This window comes from Onychostruthus taczanowskii, unplaced genomic scaffold (genome assembly GCF_017590055.1).
Source record: "Onychostruthus taczanowskii isolate IOZ18803 unplaced genomic scaffold, ASM1759005v1 scaffold59, whole genome shotgun sequence".
Taxonomy (NCBI): domain Eukaryota; kingdom Metazoa; phylum Chordata; class Aves; order Passeriformes; family Passeridae; genus Onychostruthus; species Onychostruthus taczanowskii.
In genome coordinates this window covers 1961770-1979022 of record NW_024503568.1, presented here as the reverse complement: position 1 = coordinate 1979022, position 17253 = coordinate 1961770, and the positions used below count along the sequence as shown (strand labels likewise).

At 37.2% G+C, this 17253-nt stretch overlaps 1 protein-coding gene across 1 annotated transcript in view; it reads left to right on the top strand.

The window, feature by feature from the left end:
• Positions 1-12437, top strand: part of AHR (aryl hydrocarbon receptor) — a 62088-nt gene extending 49651 nt beyond the window's left edge. Inside the window, exons 8-11 of the mRNA XM_041418231.1 lie at positions 1238-1347; positions 3904-4045; positions 4824-6096; positions 9299-12437. Of these exons, the coding sequence (XP_041274165.1) occupies positions 1238-1347; positions 3904-4045; positions 4824-6096; positions 9299-9454 (1681 nt within the window). The 3' untranslated portion in view covers positions 9455-12437. The remainder of the gene's footprint in view (positions 1-1237; positions 1348-3903; positions 4046-4823; positions 6097-9298) is intronic.
• Positions 12438-17253: the final 4816 nt, after the last annotated feature.

Sequence of the window (17253 nt, the reverse complement as noted above, 5' to 3'; positions counted from 1 at the left end):
TCCTTCCGTTCAGATAGATGTAAAATACAAGGGAAATGTTTTTTCCTTCAAAATAATTTAAATACTGTTTTATACTATGGTTTTACCAGCTTCCAAACTATTCTTTTCCCTATGTAAAATTTGGAAACACTACTGCAGTAGTAGATCAAAATATGGTTACTCTGCTTCAACATGGCCAGAAGCCCATTAGGATGCTTTTTTATCAAAATAAGAGCCTCTGGCCTCCTTCCTTCTCCTCTCCCTCCTATTTTTGACTGACATTTCATTTTCACATGGAGCCTCTCACATGGGTTTCCATGCCTACTTAAAGGATAGAATTGAATTACTCGGTGTTTTGTCTACTGAGAGACCAAAATGTTTTATTTCTCTAAGGTGATAGAAGTGAAAAACAAGAAGATGTTAACAGAAGTGTTTCTTTTTCTCTGTTTGATGTTTTTATTCACTTGAAAATATGTTTTTATGTATATTGTTCCCCATCTCTACTTTTCCCCTTTTTTCACCTTTTGTCTTTGCATCTCCATTTCTTTGTTTCAAATCCTGTTTAGGTTTCTCTTTGACTATGTCTTTTTATCAGGTATGGCACAGAAATCACATGAATTCTGTTGAGTGTTTCATCTCCCCAGCCTCTAGTAAAGTACTCTAATTTTAGCTGCAGGGTCAAACATGACTCTTGCTAGTGGTCCTCTGAGTCATATCTTGTTTAAATTCAAACACAGGGGTCCCATACCACTCAATAGCAAAGGGGATATAGTTCTGAGATACATCTGGATTCGAACTTTAAGCTACTAAAAATTCTAATTTAGGCAAGAAGTTTTAGATAACTGAAGTTAAACCCCTATTTAATTCTACACACAAGCACCTGTAGGTAAATTATAAGAAGCAGGGCTAAGAAAACAGTGTCTTTCTTTAGGAGTAATGGGAGCTGCCTGCTAGGAGTGAATATGTTCAGTAGCACGGAATTGAGAGTCTGGCTGTAGGCGTCCAATCTTTTTTATGATCTAACGGTTTTGTGAACCCAGTCCTAGTCACTGAAGGCAACCTGACAGACTAGTTAAAATTTTGATTTGTTGACTCTGTTTTTTATTGGAGCTGTTCTGCTTCCGTATACAATTGATATAGCAACAAACTGTAGTTAGCACTTGCATCTGAAGTGTTCTAGCCATAATTAACTTGCTTGACATTCATTCTGTGAGTTGCTTCATCAGCAGTGTTGCAATTTTTTGGTTTTACCTTCCAGAGGAAAGATTGTCCTGGGATACACTGAAGCAGAGCTGTGTATGAGAGGAACAGGATACCAGTTTATTCATGCAGCTGACATGCTTTATTGTGCTGAAAATCACATCCGAAGTAAGTTTCATTCTCTAAAAAAGGCTGTAAAATCAAAGCATGGAGTATTTTTTTCAGTATGAATGCAATATGAATTACAGAAAAAAAAAAGAGGTTGTTAACAAAAAGAACACTGTTAATTTCATATGTTCTATCTGTCCTTCTGAAAACTTACACTGGTTGAAGAAATGTTTAATACTCCTATTTAGACTCTTTTAGGATAAATATTCCAGTCTCTGTCACATCTTTCTCTTCTCACTTGCTTCTCTGCTCAACCTGACTTCTGCTATTTCAAGAACTTTCTTTGGGCAAGGGGACTACCAAGGATAGCTTTCCTGTTAACAAGTTAAATAAAGCATTTTTCTTTGATATTGGTGTAAGATTTTTACCACAAATTGATCTCCGATTTAACATGCTAACGTCCAAACATTTCTGGGTTTGATTCTTGGCAGCTTGGTTTAAGTAACAATTATGGAGAGAAGTATAGTGTTGAGGAAAGAAGCACCAGCTATCTGATGTATGACTATTTAGGGGACTGTTTTTTACTTTTGTTGTTAGTTATAACAGAGTTATCTTTGGAACTTACAGGATCATCTTCAGAATATTATGGTACTTTTTTTCCTACTGATTTCTCTTCAAAACTGCAATTTTTTTTTCTTTGATCCCCTCATAGACAATGGATAATGCCCCACAGCAAGTTGTTCTCAGCCTATTTAAGCACGTTTTCTGCTTCAGGTGTAGCTTAGTCACTGTTGCTTATCAGTGGTTTTATTTCTTTCATAAAGCAAAACACAGATGGTTCCAGAGTAGAAGGGGATGAAACTTGAATGGTTTGAAACTTTGTCTTAAAACTGATTTTGCTACATTTTTGATGCTAAGATCAAAATAAACAGAAAAGTTTTATAGCATGGGTTTTTGGTTAGATTATTAGACTTTCCTAATACATTTTTAAAAACTTTTCTGTCTAGAAGTGCAGGGTTTTTGAGCAATTGCATTACTTCCGCCCCTGACCTCTGTGAATCACTTATTTAAGAATCTTTAAAATCCACATTCATCACACAACCTTCACTCAGAACAACAAAACCAGCCAAAATAAGCTAAAGCTTCCCACACAAAAACCAAGATAACTTCATCACAACACAGAACAAAATTGGACAATTTGCACAAAATCCGCCCCCTGTCCTTCACCACAATTACAATAAAACTTCCCCATGATCATTTTACTCTCTAAGATTGTTCAGTACTCATTTTGCCTGTTGCCTCTCCTAGTGACTATCCTTATCTCAACACCCTCATGATCCTGGCTTTTGCACAAAAACTACTGTAGTGGGTTGACCCTGGCTGCATGCCCGGCACCCACCAAAGCCTCTCCATCTCTGCCCTCCACAGCTGGACAAGGGAGAGAAAATATAATAAGGGGTTCATGGGTTGAGATAAGGAGCAGGAGAGATCACTCACCAAACACTGTCACAGGCAGAACAGACTTCATCTGGGCATATTAGCTGAACTGATTACTGATAAAACCAGAACAGGATAATGAGATGTAAAATAAGGCCTTAAAAACACCTTCCACCAGGAAACCTTCTCTAGCGTGGGCTCCTCTCTCTATGGGTCTGCAAGTCTCTGCCAGGAGCTTCTTCCAGCACATGGCCTCCCAAGGGTTCACAGCCTCCTGTCAGGCATCCACCTGCATGGGAATCCTCCACGGACTGCAGGTGGATCTCTGCATCCCCATGGTTCTGCATGCCACAGCCTCTACACCATGAGCTGCGGGGGAATCTCAGCTCTGTCCTTCCTTCCTCACTGACCTTGGTGTCTGCAGAGCTGTTCCTCTCACATATTCTCAACATACTCTTCTCTGGCCACAATTATATCTGCACAATAACTTTTTTTTTTTCCCTTAAATGGTATCACAGAGGCATTATCACAATTTCTAATTGTCCCAGACTTGCCCAGCAGCCTGTCCACCTTGGAGCTGCTAGGGATTTGCTCTACTGGAAATGGAGGAAGCTTCTAGCAGCTTCTTAGAGAGGCCACCCCTGTAGCTCTCCCTGTCACTACCAAAACTTGGCCACACAAACCCAATACAGAAATGTACTGTGAAAATTGAGTGTTTATCAAGCATTGTTAGTGGTAGTGGGAATGAAACATAAGATTTTTAAGTACCTCTGCATAAACCAGTCAAAATGTGAAAGGATTGGATTCAGAACTAATGTGTTTTCTAATTGTTAAAGTAATAGCCATTTTATGAAGGTGAGAGAGACTTGGGCTTCTGTCATTTGCCTGTTCTAGTATTTATTAATTTCTGTTATTGAAGAAATAATGGACAAAGCCCCATATAGAATGTTGCCAATCTGTAGCAGATATCTTGCAGTTTTGACTTCTATTTTATGAGTAAATTAGACATCTTGAAGTGATCGGTCATCCTGATTCACTGGGAATGTATTAGTGGCACACTGAATTGAGTGATTGGGGGCATGAGATTTGTAAGACTTTTCTACAGATGGGATTTTATTCATGACATGCATGTTTTCATGATTTGTTTGCTGGACAGTAAACAGTATGCTTACTCTTTAGTGATGAAGACAGGTGAGAGTGGAATGACTGTATTTAGGCTTCTAACCAAAGAAAATCGATGGGCCTGGGTACAGGCAAATGCACGGCTTGTCTACAAAAATGGGAGACCAGATTACATCATTGCCACGCAAAGACCTCTTACGTAAGTCATCAGTTCATAAAGTAGTATGCTTCCAAAACTGAAAACTAGTTTGTTTATATTCACAAAGGAATATCTGTTTTTAAATTACTGTCCTTTGTATTCCAAATTCCCCAAATTCTTTCAGTTTGCTAACAAACATGTAGAAAATTCTGATATTTCAGAACTTGTGGCATAGTCCTTTTGCATAAAACTTCAGACAAATTTATTTGTTATAAAGAACAAGGTCAGCAGCAGAAGCGTGAAATTATTCCATGCACCATATTCAATCCCAATGAGCAAAACCTGAGAAATCCAACAGCAGTTGTGTAGAAGGAGCAACAAATAACAAATTCAGTCCTGAATTTTAGTGCTGAACAGAGTTCTGCATAATATGGAATTCAGCCTTGTTAAATAGATGAAATAATTTTTCCTGAGGAGTCTGTAAAATGGAGAAAAAACGATACTTCAAGTATTGATTTACTTGCTATACCAAGAAAAGCTTAGTGCATTGAACAAAGCCCACTTGTTTTCATTTCAGTCCATAATGCACAGAAAATGGTGTATGCTGTCTAGATTTAATTACAATTGTAATATGTAAATGTGGTATTACAGTCATAAGCTCCTTATTTCATAATCTGCCTCTTGGTTTAACTCAACCAAGTTGAGCTGGAATAGGTGGGAATTTGAAAAATGCCTACAAATAGAATAGTTCATTTTTTATGTTAATTCCATGGGACAAAAAGATTAGAATAACTGTTTATTACTGCAGTACCATGCTACATATCTGATTTATTTTCAGAGATGAAGAAGGGGCAGAACATCTACGGAAGCGTAACATGAAGTTGCCCTTCATGTTTGCCACTGGTGAGGCTGTGTTATATGAGGTATCTTTCCCTATGTCAAGCCTTATGGACCCCTCTCAACCGAAGAGTAAAAGCACAGTGGGAAAAGGAGCCAAAGCAGCGCTACATGACGATTCTGTGGACCCAAACTCCCTCCTAGGTGTCATGTTAAGGCAAGATGAGTCTGTTTACCTCTGCCCTCCAGCCTCACATAAACTTTCTTTTGAGCGGAACTTCTTTGCAGACAGTAGGGATGAACTGGGTGGTGTTGTTAGCAGTGGCTGGACAGACAATCTCCTACCTGCTGGAAATCACAGCATTCTCAAACGGGAGCTGATGGAGTGTTCCCAGGACAGTACTGTTCCACTTCCTGAAGACAGTGCAGCACTCTTTCAGGATAACAAAAGCAGTGATTTGTACAGCATCATGAAAAATCTGGGTATTGACTTTGAAGATCTAAAGTGTATTCAGCAGGACGAGGAATTTTTTAAAACTGAATTATCTGATGTGGATGATATTGGGGACATCAACATAACTGACGAAATCCTGACTTATGTTCAGGATTCCTTAAATAAATCTGACTTCTTGTATTCAGACTGTAACCAGCAGCAGCCCTTGGTCCAGAATGAAGGTTGCATGGTACAGCAAGACTTAGATCCACATCAACTTCATCACCACCAGAAGCAGCTTGTGGAACAGCAGCAACAACAGCAGCAGCAACAGCAGCTCTGTCAAAAGATGAAACATATGCAAGTCAATGGGATGTTCACAAATTGGAGCACTGGCATGCCTCTTAGCTGCTCACAGCAGCAGCCCCAGCAGTACGTGTTCCCTGGCATGCATGCCAGTACATCTGAGTTCTCTTACAAATCAGAAGTTAACACTTCCCCTTATGAGTGTAGGCAAGACTTTGTTCCTTACAAGCAACCCACAGCGATGATGCCACAGCTTTCTAATTTTGCTCAAATGGATTTTCCTGCAGCAGGTTTTGATGGCTCGAACTATTCCGATTCTTCCAACTTTGAGGATTTTCTCAATTGTTTGCAGCAAGTCCCTGAAAACCTTGAGTGTGGGATAAACTCTGAGTCAGTTATGCTGACTCCTCAAACATGCTATGCAGGCGCTGTTTCCATGTACCCATGCACGCAGGAGGCACAGCCCAGCGGCGTGGATCAAATGCAGTATGAGCCTATGATGACAAATCAACAGCAACAAACATTGGGGAACAAGGTATAGTAAACAGCATTGCTGCACTGCTTGCACTTTGAATCCAGTTTGTATTGTTTTGGGTGACTGCTGGGGGGCAGAGTTTGTTGTGACTGACTTGCTGAGTTTGAAATGGATGGGTTGGCAGTGTGTGGATGTCTTTGCTTTATTTGTTCATTAGAGTGAAGAGAGTTGCATTTGGTCAAGTTTATATATATGTGTACCTGCAGTCTGATAGCTCTCTTTAGCAGTATTAATCAAGAGTGAATTAACTAGTCTGTGGTACTATACCAGTAATTTTCCTGATAGGAGCAGAAGAAAAGTATTCCAAGTCTTGGAATTTGCTAATAAACCCTTTAGAGAGGAGTTGAGTTTGCTTGGCACACTCATTTTCATTAAATATGTTGTAAGGATCAAAAAAAAATTTTTCAGTGTTGTGAATATTGTGTAGCTACTCCGATTCCTCAATGATTTTAGGATTAGTGAAAGCATTAGATTATAGTATCATAAAAATGGCCTGAAATATGAACTATTTCACTCCAATACACAAATGTTACTGCAAAAAAAAAGTTTTTATATATTGTTATAAGTGAAAGCCAGCTTGTTCCTCAAGCTGCTGTCTAAATTAACTGCAGAAGAAAAGAGAGTTGTAAAAAGTTACAGTCACAGTAAAATAATCTCGTCCTTTTTCACCAAGGAGAATGCACATTAAAAGTCATAGAAGAGTGGATCCTGGCTGTAGCACAGAGTACATTTGTAAATTCTGTTCTTCATTGGTAAAATTAACTTAGAAGCAAAATTCAATTGCTAGTTCCTGATTCTGAATAACCTTTGTTGAAATACTTTCTGTTGTACCCTTTGTTTCTGTTAATGCTGCTGAAGTACAGAGCCACAATTCTTTTTTTGTTGTTGTTGTATCTCAATGAGTTAATGTTCTGAAGTACTGATCCTGCAAATGCTTATGCACATGCATAAGCATTTATAGAATTAAAGTATTAAGTGGCATTTAACCTATGCAAGGCAAAGGTGAGGAATGAAATTAGAACATATCCATTTTTTACATGCTTAATACAAGTATGAAACATTCCTTTTTTAAAACTGCTTCACTGCTGAAAAGAATGCAATTGCAGAATTGCAGAAATTTACCTAAATTATAGCACAGTTCAGCATGATGAATGGTTTTTCCCTGAGGTTGAAATTGCATGAAGTGACTTTGAGAAACTGCACTATGCAAACTTGAGTACGACTTGGCTGTGCCTTGCCTGGCTGTGCTCAGTGTTTAGTCTTTCAGAGTGCTTCTTAACAGGGTTGCAGAGCAGCTCCAGGGCCATCCAAGTTTGTCCTTATAATAACAAAGAATTACTCTTTACATAAAAGCTGTACTAATGTGTTGCATTGGTTTTTGAGCAGCCATTGTATTTGCAATTCCAGTTCTTTATTTTTAATGGCTGATTTCAGTTGCATTTATTTTGCAGATTATTTTGTTGCTACACTTCCTTAATGATTTTTGTTATGATCTCTGTTTTTTTTTGTTTTCTTCCCTGCATTAACTTCACATCTATCTATAAAAAGTTTAATGACTATGACAGTACCTCTGAAAAAACGATGTCTATTACCTCATATTTACTAGAATGCTGTGTGCAATAATAATAGGACATTTAGTTTGTTGTAAAAAAAAAATTATCAAAGGCCACTTTGTGGAAAAACTGTGCTTAATTGTTCAGAGGCAAATTCAGCTCCTCCTGTTGGGGTATTCCTTGCTGCGTGGGGGCTGAGTAGCACTGCATGAGCAGAAGCCTCATGTGCCTGGGCAGATAGGATGCTGCTGTCTGAGCCCTCATTCACACAGCCAAACCCAAGTAGGGCAGTCTTGGTGGCTGAGTTAGCACACTCACATCCCTGTGAGTGGTTAGAGTCCAGAGAAAGGACAGATGTTGGTATACAAGCCGTGATTGGTGTCTTTTCAGTCTTCTAACTCCCACTGATTTCTCCATGAAAAGACTATGGAATTAGAAAGCCAGAAAGGTCTATTGTGGTCATGTGCCTTGACTTTCTGCCTGTCTTTGAATTGTGGTAGGAGCATAGCCAGTGCAGTCTGAAATCACTTTCAGTGATGGAGAATGACAGAAAGGCCTGTGGCCATCTGGCTGCTTGTTTAGGATCAGTATTCCTTATTTAAGCAGGAGAAACCTTCCTAGGTACTTGATTCTATGTTGAGAGCATTCTTAAAAAATGTAATGACTGTGGTCATCTTATTAATGAAGAATATTGAAATAACCTGCTTCTGTCAGAAACAATCTTGGTGTGTACTCTTAAAAATATGTCAGCTTTGATTAAAAACATAATTCACATGGCTATAGCCTCGTTGTTAAAAAGTTAGAAGCATTGTGCACAGTCAGTCAAATTTCAATGTTTGCATAGAAGGAAAAAAGAAGAACTAATACCCAGCATAATTTAATAGATGAATGGATGAATGAACATATAAGACGTGTTCTTAAAGAGAAACCTTGAAGGAATGAGTTCTTATGATATAAGCTACTCCCAAAGAGATGATGGAAATGTTTAAAATACTTTGTTGTATTTTCTTTGCATGACTGAATGGAGTATTTTGTAGATAAAGTCCACAGCATGACAGGAAGCATTACATTAGGTGATTAAAATAATCCTATGAACAATTATGCTAAGACTGATGAAAGCCATTCGTTGCTCTTACTTGGCACTGTCAATATGAGGACTGTCAAAAAGCCCACCCTGCAACATTTCAGCCAGTGGATTGCACACAGTATGCTTCAGCTTATGGCTGGGACTGCATGTGCATTCCTGGAGGAGCTGTTATGTCTGGATCCCACTGCAGGCATGGAAAGATGTAAATAGGTTGCTTTTAAAATGTAACAGCTGGATGTGACAATTAGGAGTTCTCAGACTGTCCTTTCTAGAAATAGAAACTCTATTGCACTTTAGATAATAGAATTATTTCTTTGCTTAGCCAGAAGTAGGGCTCCCATTGGTTTCAACATGGGTAAGGTTCACTGATGATCCAGTCCCTATTTTAATGCAAATGAAATTATCATTAATCATCATTTAAAAAAAAGTAAAGCTAATCAATGTATTTTAAGATTATTTCATCCATTTGGAGGATTTTTAAATCTTTAGGAGGATTTTTAAATACTTATTAATAAATTAGTTTCCTATACTAACCATTTATATTCTCTTTTTTTCCTGCCAGTTCCAAAATGGTTTCAACGGAGGAAATGTAAATGAATCATATCCCTCTCAGTTAGACGTGATCAGTAATGCACAGACTGCCACACATCTTCAGCCTCTTCATCATCCAAAAGAACCCAGATCCTTCTCAGATTTGGCATCTAGTGGATTTATGTGATTCAGATCTAGAGCTCCATCTGTGATTTTGTCTGGGCGTCAGGTTGCTCTGAAGAAAAGCTTGATATGTCTCTCTTTGAGTGTCAGACTTGAACAGCTAAATTACATTTTGAGAACATGAGGTTGGTTGCACTATATACGGGTGGATATGTAATTCAAGACCTGGCTTCTTAGAATGACAGGCGGAATTAAATCTTCTGATTTAAAGTATGCATGTGCTGTTTTCCATCAGGCTGACTGTCCTTGCAGTATGGATTGCATACATACCACAGGCTATGTCAGGCTATACAACATAAGATAAGGCAAATGGTTTTGTTGTTTAGAAAATAATTGGGCACTTTACAAATAGCGTTGATGGCACAAGGAAGGTGATTCACATGTGGATTATTTCCAGACTTTATTTTTTAAAACTATTAAAAAGCTCTAAATTCATGAGAATCAAAAGCACTTCATTTTAATGCATACTAAGCTCTGTAATCACTTATTTTATATTTGAATCCTTTTGTTTTAAGTCTCCATTTCTAGCACTTTAATAGAAGGCTTAATACAAGGATATGATATGCAACTTCAGGTTTTCTATGAAACAGACCCCTTGCATTCCTTCTTTTCATGTCAACCTTAAGTGCCTCACAATTTAGCTACCTTGTTTCTGATGGGAGCTTATTTTAGCAAAACTCACTATAAATATCATCTCTAGAACTTTTAGCTAACATCAACAGTGCTACTGGCTGTGTCTTTTTTTTCTTTCCCTCTAACAATTATTTGTTTAGAAAGTGGCTTAATTCATCTGTGGATTTGTTACACTATTACCAGGAGTTGTTAATGTTCTGAATTTAATTTAGTTCTGGATTTAGTTCAGCTAAAGAATTTGAGTTTATTCTATACTGCTTTTCTGCTTTCTTCAGGTAATACAGGGTATATTAAAAAAGCAGATTTTGCTGAGGGGGAGGAGAAGATCCTCAGGACTAGTTTTAGATTATTAATGCTGAAAAACATGTGCCTTATCTTGTGTTTAAATGCTCATAATGTTCTTTAGAAATAATAAAAGGCTGCTCTATGCAAATATTTTCATTAAAATGGATATTGAAAAGGATTGCATTTTCAATGAAAGGGGTAAGGGAGTCTCAGTAGTGATTGGCACTGACATCATTTTGACTGCAATTTTCCATGTTAATAGAGGGGAAAGGGTCAGTTTTGTTTCAGTTTTATCCCTGGCAAATTGCACTGCAAATAACAGAGAGGTTATTTTTCTTGTGTATGTTGATCTATTTGGAAAGCTTTGTGCAAAATGCAAAATTGGGGAAAGAAAAAAAATCATTAGAGAAATTCTCCTTGCAATAGGTTTTATTTTCAGGAAAAAAACCCAAACTAAACACATCCACTAAACATTCTGGGGTTTTGTTTTGCTTTTAACCGAGGACTGTAAAATTTAAGACACCAATGTTTGGTGCAAAATAATAATCTATGTGAAAAATACAGAAATGTGTATATGTTCAAAAATATTTCATACTCTTGTGTGTTGTATAGTTCAAATATAATAAAATGTCTTTGTAAAATATTTTAAACAGTTAATTTTAAAGTATTACATTGTTATATGTTAAGAACAATTTTGTTACATTTGTTATATATAATGTAAAATGGCAATTTTACCAGTTTGTTTGAAACAGGCAAAAGTAAATTGACTCCCTCCAGATAGTTGTTAATATTGTTTAATAATGGACAATCACTTAAAATTGGAATCCTTTCATAGCTGAAACATGCTTTTTTTGAAGAAGAGCATATTTTCTTTCATTCTGTATGATGTGATACATGATGCCAAACTTCTAAATCAGTTGCAACCTTTCAGATTAATAAATTCAGCCATTCTTTTAAGTGAAATTAGCATATACAAAAGGGATATTAAGGAAGCAGTTACTATTCAAGAAAAGCCCGTCAAGACTTTGAGAGTTTTGTTATAAGGTCACTTTTTTTTCCCCCCCATGTTTCAGATTTTTTTTTTTTTCTGCACAAGACAATAGTAACAAGTTCACTTTCTATAATTTCAATTAATGTTTGATTCTCTCTTTTTTTAATTGAAGGTGATGTTTCAAGCCAACATCTGAAATGTCTTCCATATCTAGCTAGTGTGTCGTGTTTGCATTTGAACTGGAAAATTAGAAAAATGCTGTAAAACCAGAAGGTTGAAAGGGATAATATATGTGTTCCATCTTACAAACTATTATATATCCTGTTTATGAATTTAGTTAAACCAAATACTTTTGTCCTATCACTAAGTGCCAAGGATGCAGTACTACAACAGTGCTGCCCTACTTAATGTAAACAAGTTAGTTGTTTATATGCATATCAGCGTATTTTGTGCATTATCTTATGCGTACAACGTTGACTGTATTAGTGCACTCTTGATCTGCACCAAACTGTACCTACAGTGCACAGATGTTTCTGAATTGGATCTCTATTAGCCCTTCAGGTCTGTTATAAGTAAGATTATAACCCAGTGTTAGTCAGTATTACTGTCCATTTTTGTACAAGTTTCCTTACCTTGTTTTTCTTTCCAGTTCTTCTCTCTCCTCTGCTATGCCTGCACATACCATGCAATACACCTCTTGCGTTAAGGTATGGTTCTGTAGCGCTCTTGCTCATCTCCACTCAAGTTTGTAAGGCATAATACATGGTAATAAAATATTCACTTGAATGTAGCTGAAATGTATGTTCTTTTACTACAAAAATGTTTGATTTCAGCAGTATACAAAAAAAAATACCTTATCGTATGGTTACTAATATCTTTTGAGAGCTTGTAATCTAAAATAGTTTACAAAACTTGTTCTTTACGTCACTGTGGACTTTGCACTTCTCTGAATATTAGATGCAAATACAGTGTATATAATTTAGAGTGGTGAACAAATGTGTATTTGTCCATGGAATTAGTATTTTATACTTGCATGAAAATGAGTTTATAAATAAAGTTTGTAAATAGCAAGCCACAATTAGTAGTTGGAAGGCTCTTATATTCGTTGCTTACAGTAAATTCACAGTTGAGCAGTACTGAGGAACAGTTTTCTGCATTGATGCTGCTGAAAGGAACCATGCTCTTTTTTGTGATCTGGAGCTGGCCATTGGTACTTACATTACACTGGTGTTTACTGTTTATTGCTAGTTCATAGTGGCATTAAGTTAAGAAAACAATTAGTTTATTTCTAATAATATTTGCTGGTATTAGTGTTTCCTGTGTGCTCTTTTGGCTTTGCATGATAATCTTTTAAATTGTTTGTAATGCTAAATCAAATGTTTCTCTGTAATTCCCTATGCAGTTTACCAAATTTACAATAGTTTTCCAATTTAGTGACATCATGGGCAATAATTTAATTGGCTGGAACTACACCATTGTCTTGGAAAGAGTATTAAGACAAATCTCTTATCCAGAATCAATACTAGACTGTGAACTCTGTATGTCAGTCCTATTGTTTACTTTTCTTGCACTGCGCAAAGAGACATGCTAAGGTACAAGTATAATTCAACAAGACTGCAAATGTATAAGGTAACATCTGGAAATAATCAAGCAATAATATAAGCAACACTGGTTATCCTTTTCTTTGTAGTCTGTTGCATTTGTTAAAAGTACACCTTCAAGCCACATATCAACCTGTTCCCAGAAGTATAGGACCTTACTGTCCTGTTGTTGAAAGCAAGGAGATACTTTCTTCTGGAGAAAGCCATTTTCTTAAAGATTTATGAAGTTTTTTCTTCTTTGCTCTAATTCAGCAACTATGGTGATACCAAACCAGCAGTAGGGCACTGCATCAAAAGATCAGCAATTTGTTGGTAGAAGTCATAATCTTAGTCAAGGCTCTGTCAGAGGGAAGCTTTTCCAAATAGCTATTTTGGAGTTCTTCCTAGTGAGGAACCATGTTTCCCACACACACTTTTAAACTGAGAGCTGTTTTATTCTCAAGTGAGTTTGTTTATCTGAGAACTGGCTTTTTAAGTAGAGTTAATTCTACTATCTAGAGTAAGAGCCTGATTCTACTTCTAATATTTTTATTCTGTCATTTATTAATTTAGCAAATTATCTTCCTGCCTTCTTTCCTCTCTGCCCCTTCCCTACTAGCTGACACTTGTAGTTCTAAGTAATACAAGACCGAAAAATCTTTAGACATCCAAAATGTAAGTTGACATCTAAAACTAAAAATGAAATTTCCCCCATTGTATACTTTACACAATCTAAGCAAGTAATTTCCAGCATGGGGCACTGTTCAGTTTCACCCGCTTCATTCCTGTTCCCTCCAGGAAGCAGTGCCCACTTTGATTGCATATTGATGAATCTGAGCCAGGTCTGCAGAGAGACATCCATTCTTTCACTCTAGCAAGTTCTGGTGCATTGATTTTTCTGGTGAGCCCACATTCTATAAATCCTCTTATCTCTTGAAATTTGTCTTCCTGACAAGTGAAGAGGAACTATAGTATTAAGGTATCAGTGTCTAAGTGAAAAAATTGCAAAGATTCAACCAAATATGTGAAATCAAATATGTGATCAGTCTTATGAGATGATGAGTTTCTTTCTTAATAACCTGACTTTTCTGTTTGATGTCCAAAACACAGTGTTATTAGTATTAAATAAAGCTGTATACTCTTAGTTTCCAAAGTAGGCAGTCTTTGAGAAAAGGAAAGCTCCCTCAGCTTAAACTTTTTTATGATTTATGCTGAAGCTAACAGGCTCTTATCTTCTCTTGAATCTGGCCTGAAATAAAAATATAAGCAACACTGCTTACAACATTTGCTACATTAACTTCAAAATTAATAACTTCAGATATTTTAACACATTTTGAAGGCTGTATATGATCCTAATCATCTGGATGTCTGAAATCTATAAAAATACTTTTGAGAAGTTTCATTATTAAAAAAAAAATCATAAAAACAGTAGAGGATGCCTGAGGGGTTTTTGGACTAATGGGAATCCTTCATGCTGTATAATAGGAATAATAATAATAAACGTAAAAGTTCCTCCCATTCTTACAGAATGAACATTTTTGACCAAATTTTCTCCTTTTTGCTGGTTATGAACATTCAGACTTCCCACAATACACAATAGTGCGCATCTGTTGGTACATGGTATGAAGAACTCGACTCCTTGTTAGTAAAAGTAAGAGCTAAATTAGTAGAAACTATGAAATTAATTTGTGACACTTGTCATTAAAGTTTTTAGGGGGAGGTCTAGGAGGAGAAAGGATGGTGTCATTCTCAGCAGACTTAAAAGATGTTTGAAGGTATTTGTATTCTTTTCTACTTTCTAAATAATAACCCATACCTTTTTTAAAGAGCAAATTTTAAATCTTCAGAGTCCTTACTTGGCTGCCTTGATTATTGCATAACTGCTCAGATCCTGGCAATACCAAGCTACTTGGCTACCAAGCCCTCAAGGTTGCATGTCAGGTGCTTCCTGTATCTCTGTGGGGCCCAAACCAGTAAGTGTTTTCAGAACATACCAAGAAAATTTGTCACAGAGAGTAGCCAGAAAGTCTGTCAAAAGGAGCTAATGTGCAAGCAAAACAAGTTAGCTCCATCCTCTACCTTGTTTGGAGTTTGGATGTGAAAGAAATGGTCTCCGTAGTGGTTCGTAGGATATTCTGAAATGAAAAAGTCTCTCCTTTTAAGTCATTCCACTTGGAACAAGTAGTTCATGAATAACGGAGAGAGTGAGAGAGCGAGGGATGTATCCTTTGGTCTAGGATCTAGGACATGCACTTAAGACAATTGGATTCTTCCAGAGGAGGTGCTGGATTCCCAGGATAGTCTGTGGCCCAGCAATTAGGGCATTCATTCAGCTCTTCATCAACATCTTTTTCATTCTCTTGAGGGAAGAAATGCAGTCAATTTTGGATGGAGTTTTAGACATAAAAGCCTGCAAACAAAACAAAAAACTAGCGTGAACGTCATACTTGGTTTTACATCTGCAGTAGATAAAGGATCTGAAGCTGAAATATGTTACAAATGGCCTCATTGGTGAGTTTATTCTCTTCGATTTTAGCTGTCCATACTGACATACATGTTTTTTAAAGCACAAATATTGAAATTTCTCTTCAATGTTATGGTCATAATTGTCTCTCAGATGTTTTTCTACAGAACGTGCAAATTGCTCTTCCAATTTATAAATGGAACTGTAAAGTAAGCGCAGAATGAGCTCCAAATACAGTGCCAAGAGCTGGTCAGGACTTCACAGTACTGCCAATTGCTATAAAAAATAGAGCAGTCCTTTGCTGGCAGAAGTACCTAAAATTACTGAACAAAATGGTGTAGCATTTGTGAGTCCCTGGTGGGTGGTGGTAGCAGTGCTGTGTAACGTGCACATGCATGCACACAGAGCAGCCTGGGATCGTGAAGGCACATGGTCGTGTGCCAAAGAATGTTTTAATTACACTGGCATCTAATTGAAAGTTGAAAGACTAATAAGAGCCTGGGACACTTCGTTCAGTATTAAGAAGGATCTGCGTTAAACTTCAGACCTAGACTTATAATCAGTACATAAGCTTTTATGTACTTAGCTTTATGGCTCAAATCTACTTTCAGTCCCTCAATAGTTCTTAATAAAATAAATAAAAGGAAGTTCTCAGGCAAAGAAAAGTTTTTCTAACTTTGTATTTCAATTTTAATATTGCGAAGTAAAATAACAGTTGTAGGACCTTCAGACCAAGAATATTATTATTAAGCAGCAAAAATGTGGAAATGATCAGTTTAAAGAATTTAGATAAACCTCATCAAATGCTTCTAAGCTCTGACTTTTTCCCTCAAATATAAGTCTGTGAAGTGACTTTGTCAAGTTTGTTCCAGTCCTTCCTTTCTTTGCAGATATCTAAAACCAGCATTTAAAATGTTTCTTGCTACAGATGAGAAAGATACAGATTTTCTGACTCTGCTGTGACTTCAAAACTTGTGGAAGTTCAAAGTGCTTTGAAGTCAGCATGCCTATTGCTAGAATCTGGACAAAAGTAAAACATGTGGCAAAAGATCCAGATCTAAGTGATGTACCACTGGAACATTTTTCATTGCTTTTATTTATTTTTAGAACTAGAGTATTTTTGTGTTAATGGACACACTTACCTACCCACTCTCAGGGGTCATATAAATCTTACAGAACCTGCTCCAAGAGATACCAGTAGAATGAGACCAATTTGAGTTTATTGTTTAGATATTATTTAGATATAGATATTAGTTTTTAGTTTCTGCTGGTTCTGAAGAAACACAACTGTGTAGCTCCTGCAGTAAGGGCTGAAGTATACTCTTGAAATCACTTTGACAGACGGCAAAGGCGGGTGAAGAACATAGCCTGTGGGAGTCTGTAGAGCAGGAACAGTTGCTTCATGGCTGGAGCAGTTGCCTGTTTCGTCAGGGAACAAGGTATCCAGCCTCCTGCAGCAGCACTGCACAGTAGCTGAAGTCACTAATAGGATATACAAAGGACAAATGTGGCTCAGAATTGCTGCCAAGACTCTTAACTCCTGTACAGGCACTGCAGGGAGATCTGCAGTGCTAAGTGCTCTTCACACCATAGGGCCCAGAGCCAACTGTAAGCTCCTAGACCAGGCTTGTCTGACTGGTGACTCCTTCTTATGCAACAGCCTCGTCGTTCTAGGATGAGCCTTCTGCCAGGGCTCAGCTGGCAGCAGGAAAGACTGCATTCAAATGTGGATCCTCGCAACAAATGCACCAGCTGAGCTTCCACCCAGGAACTTGGAATAACTGACTGGAATTATTCCATGTTCCAAATGATCTGGCTCCCATGCTTGCAGACACAGATCACCTAGCTGA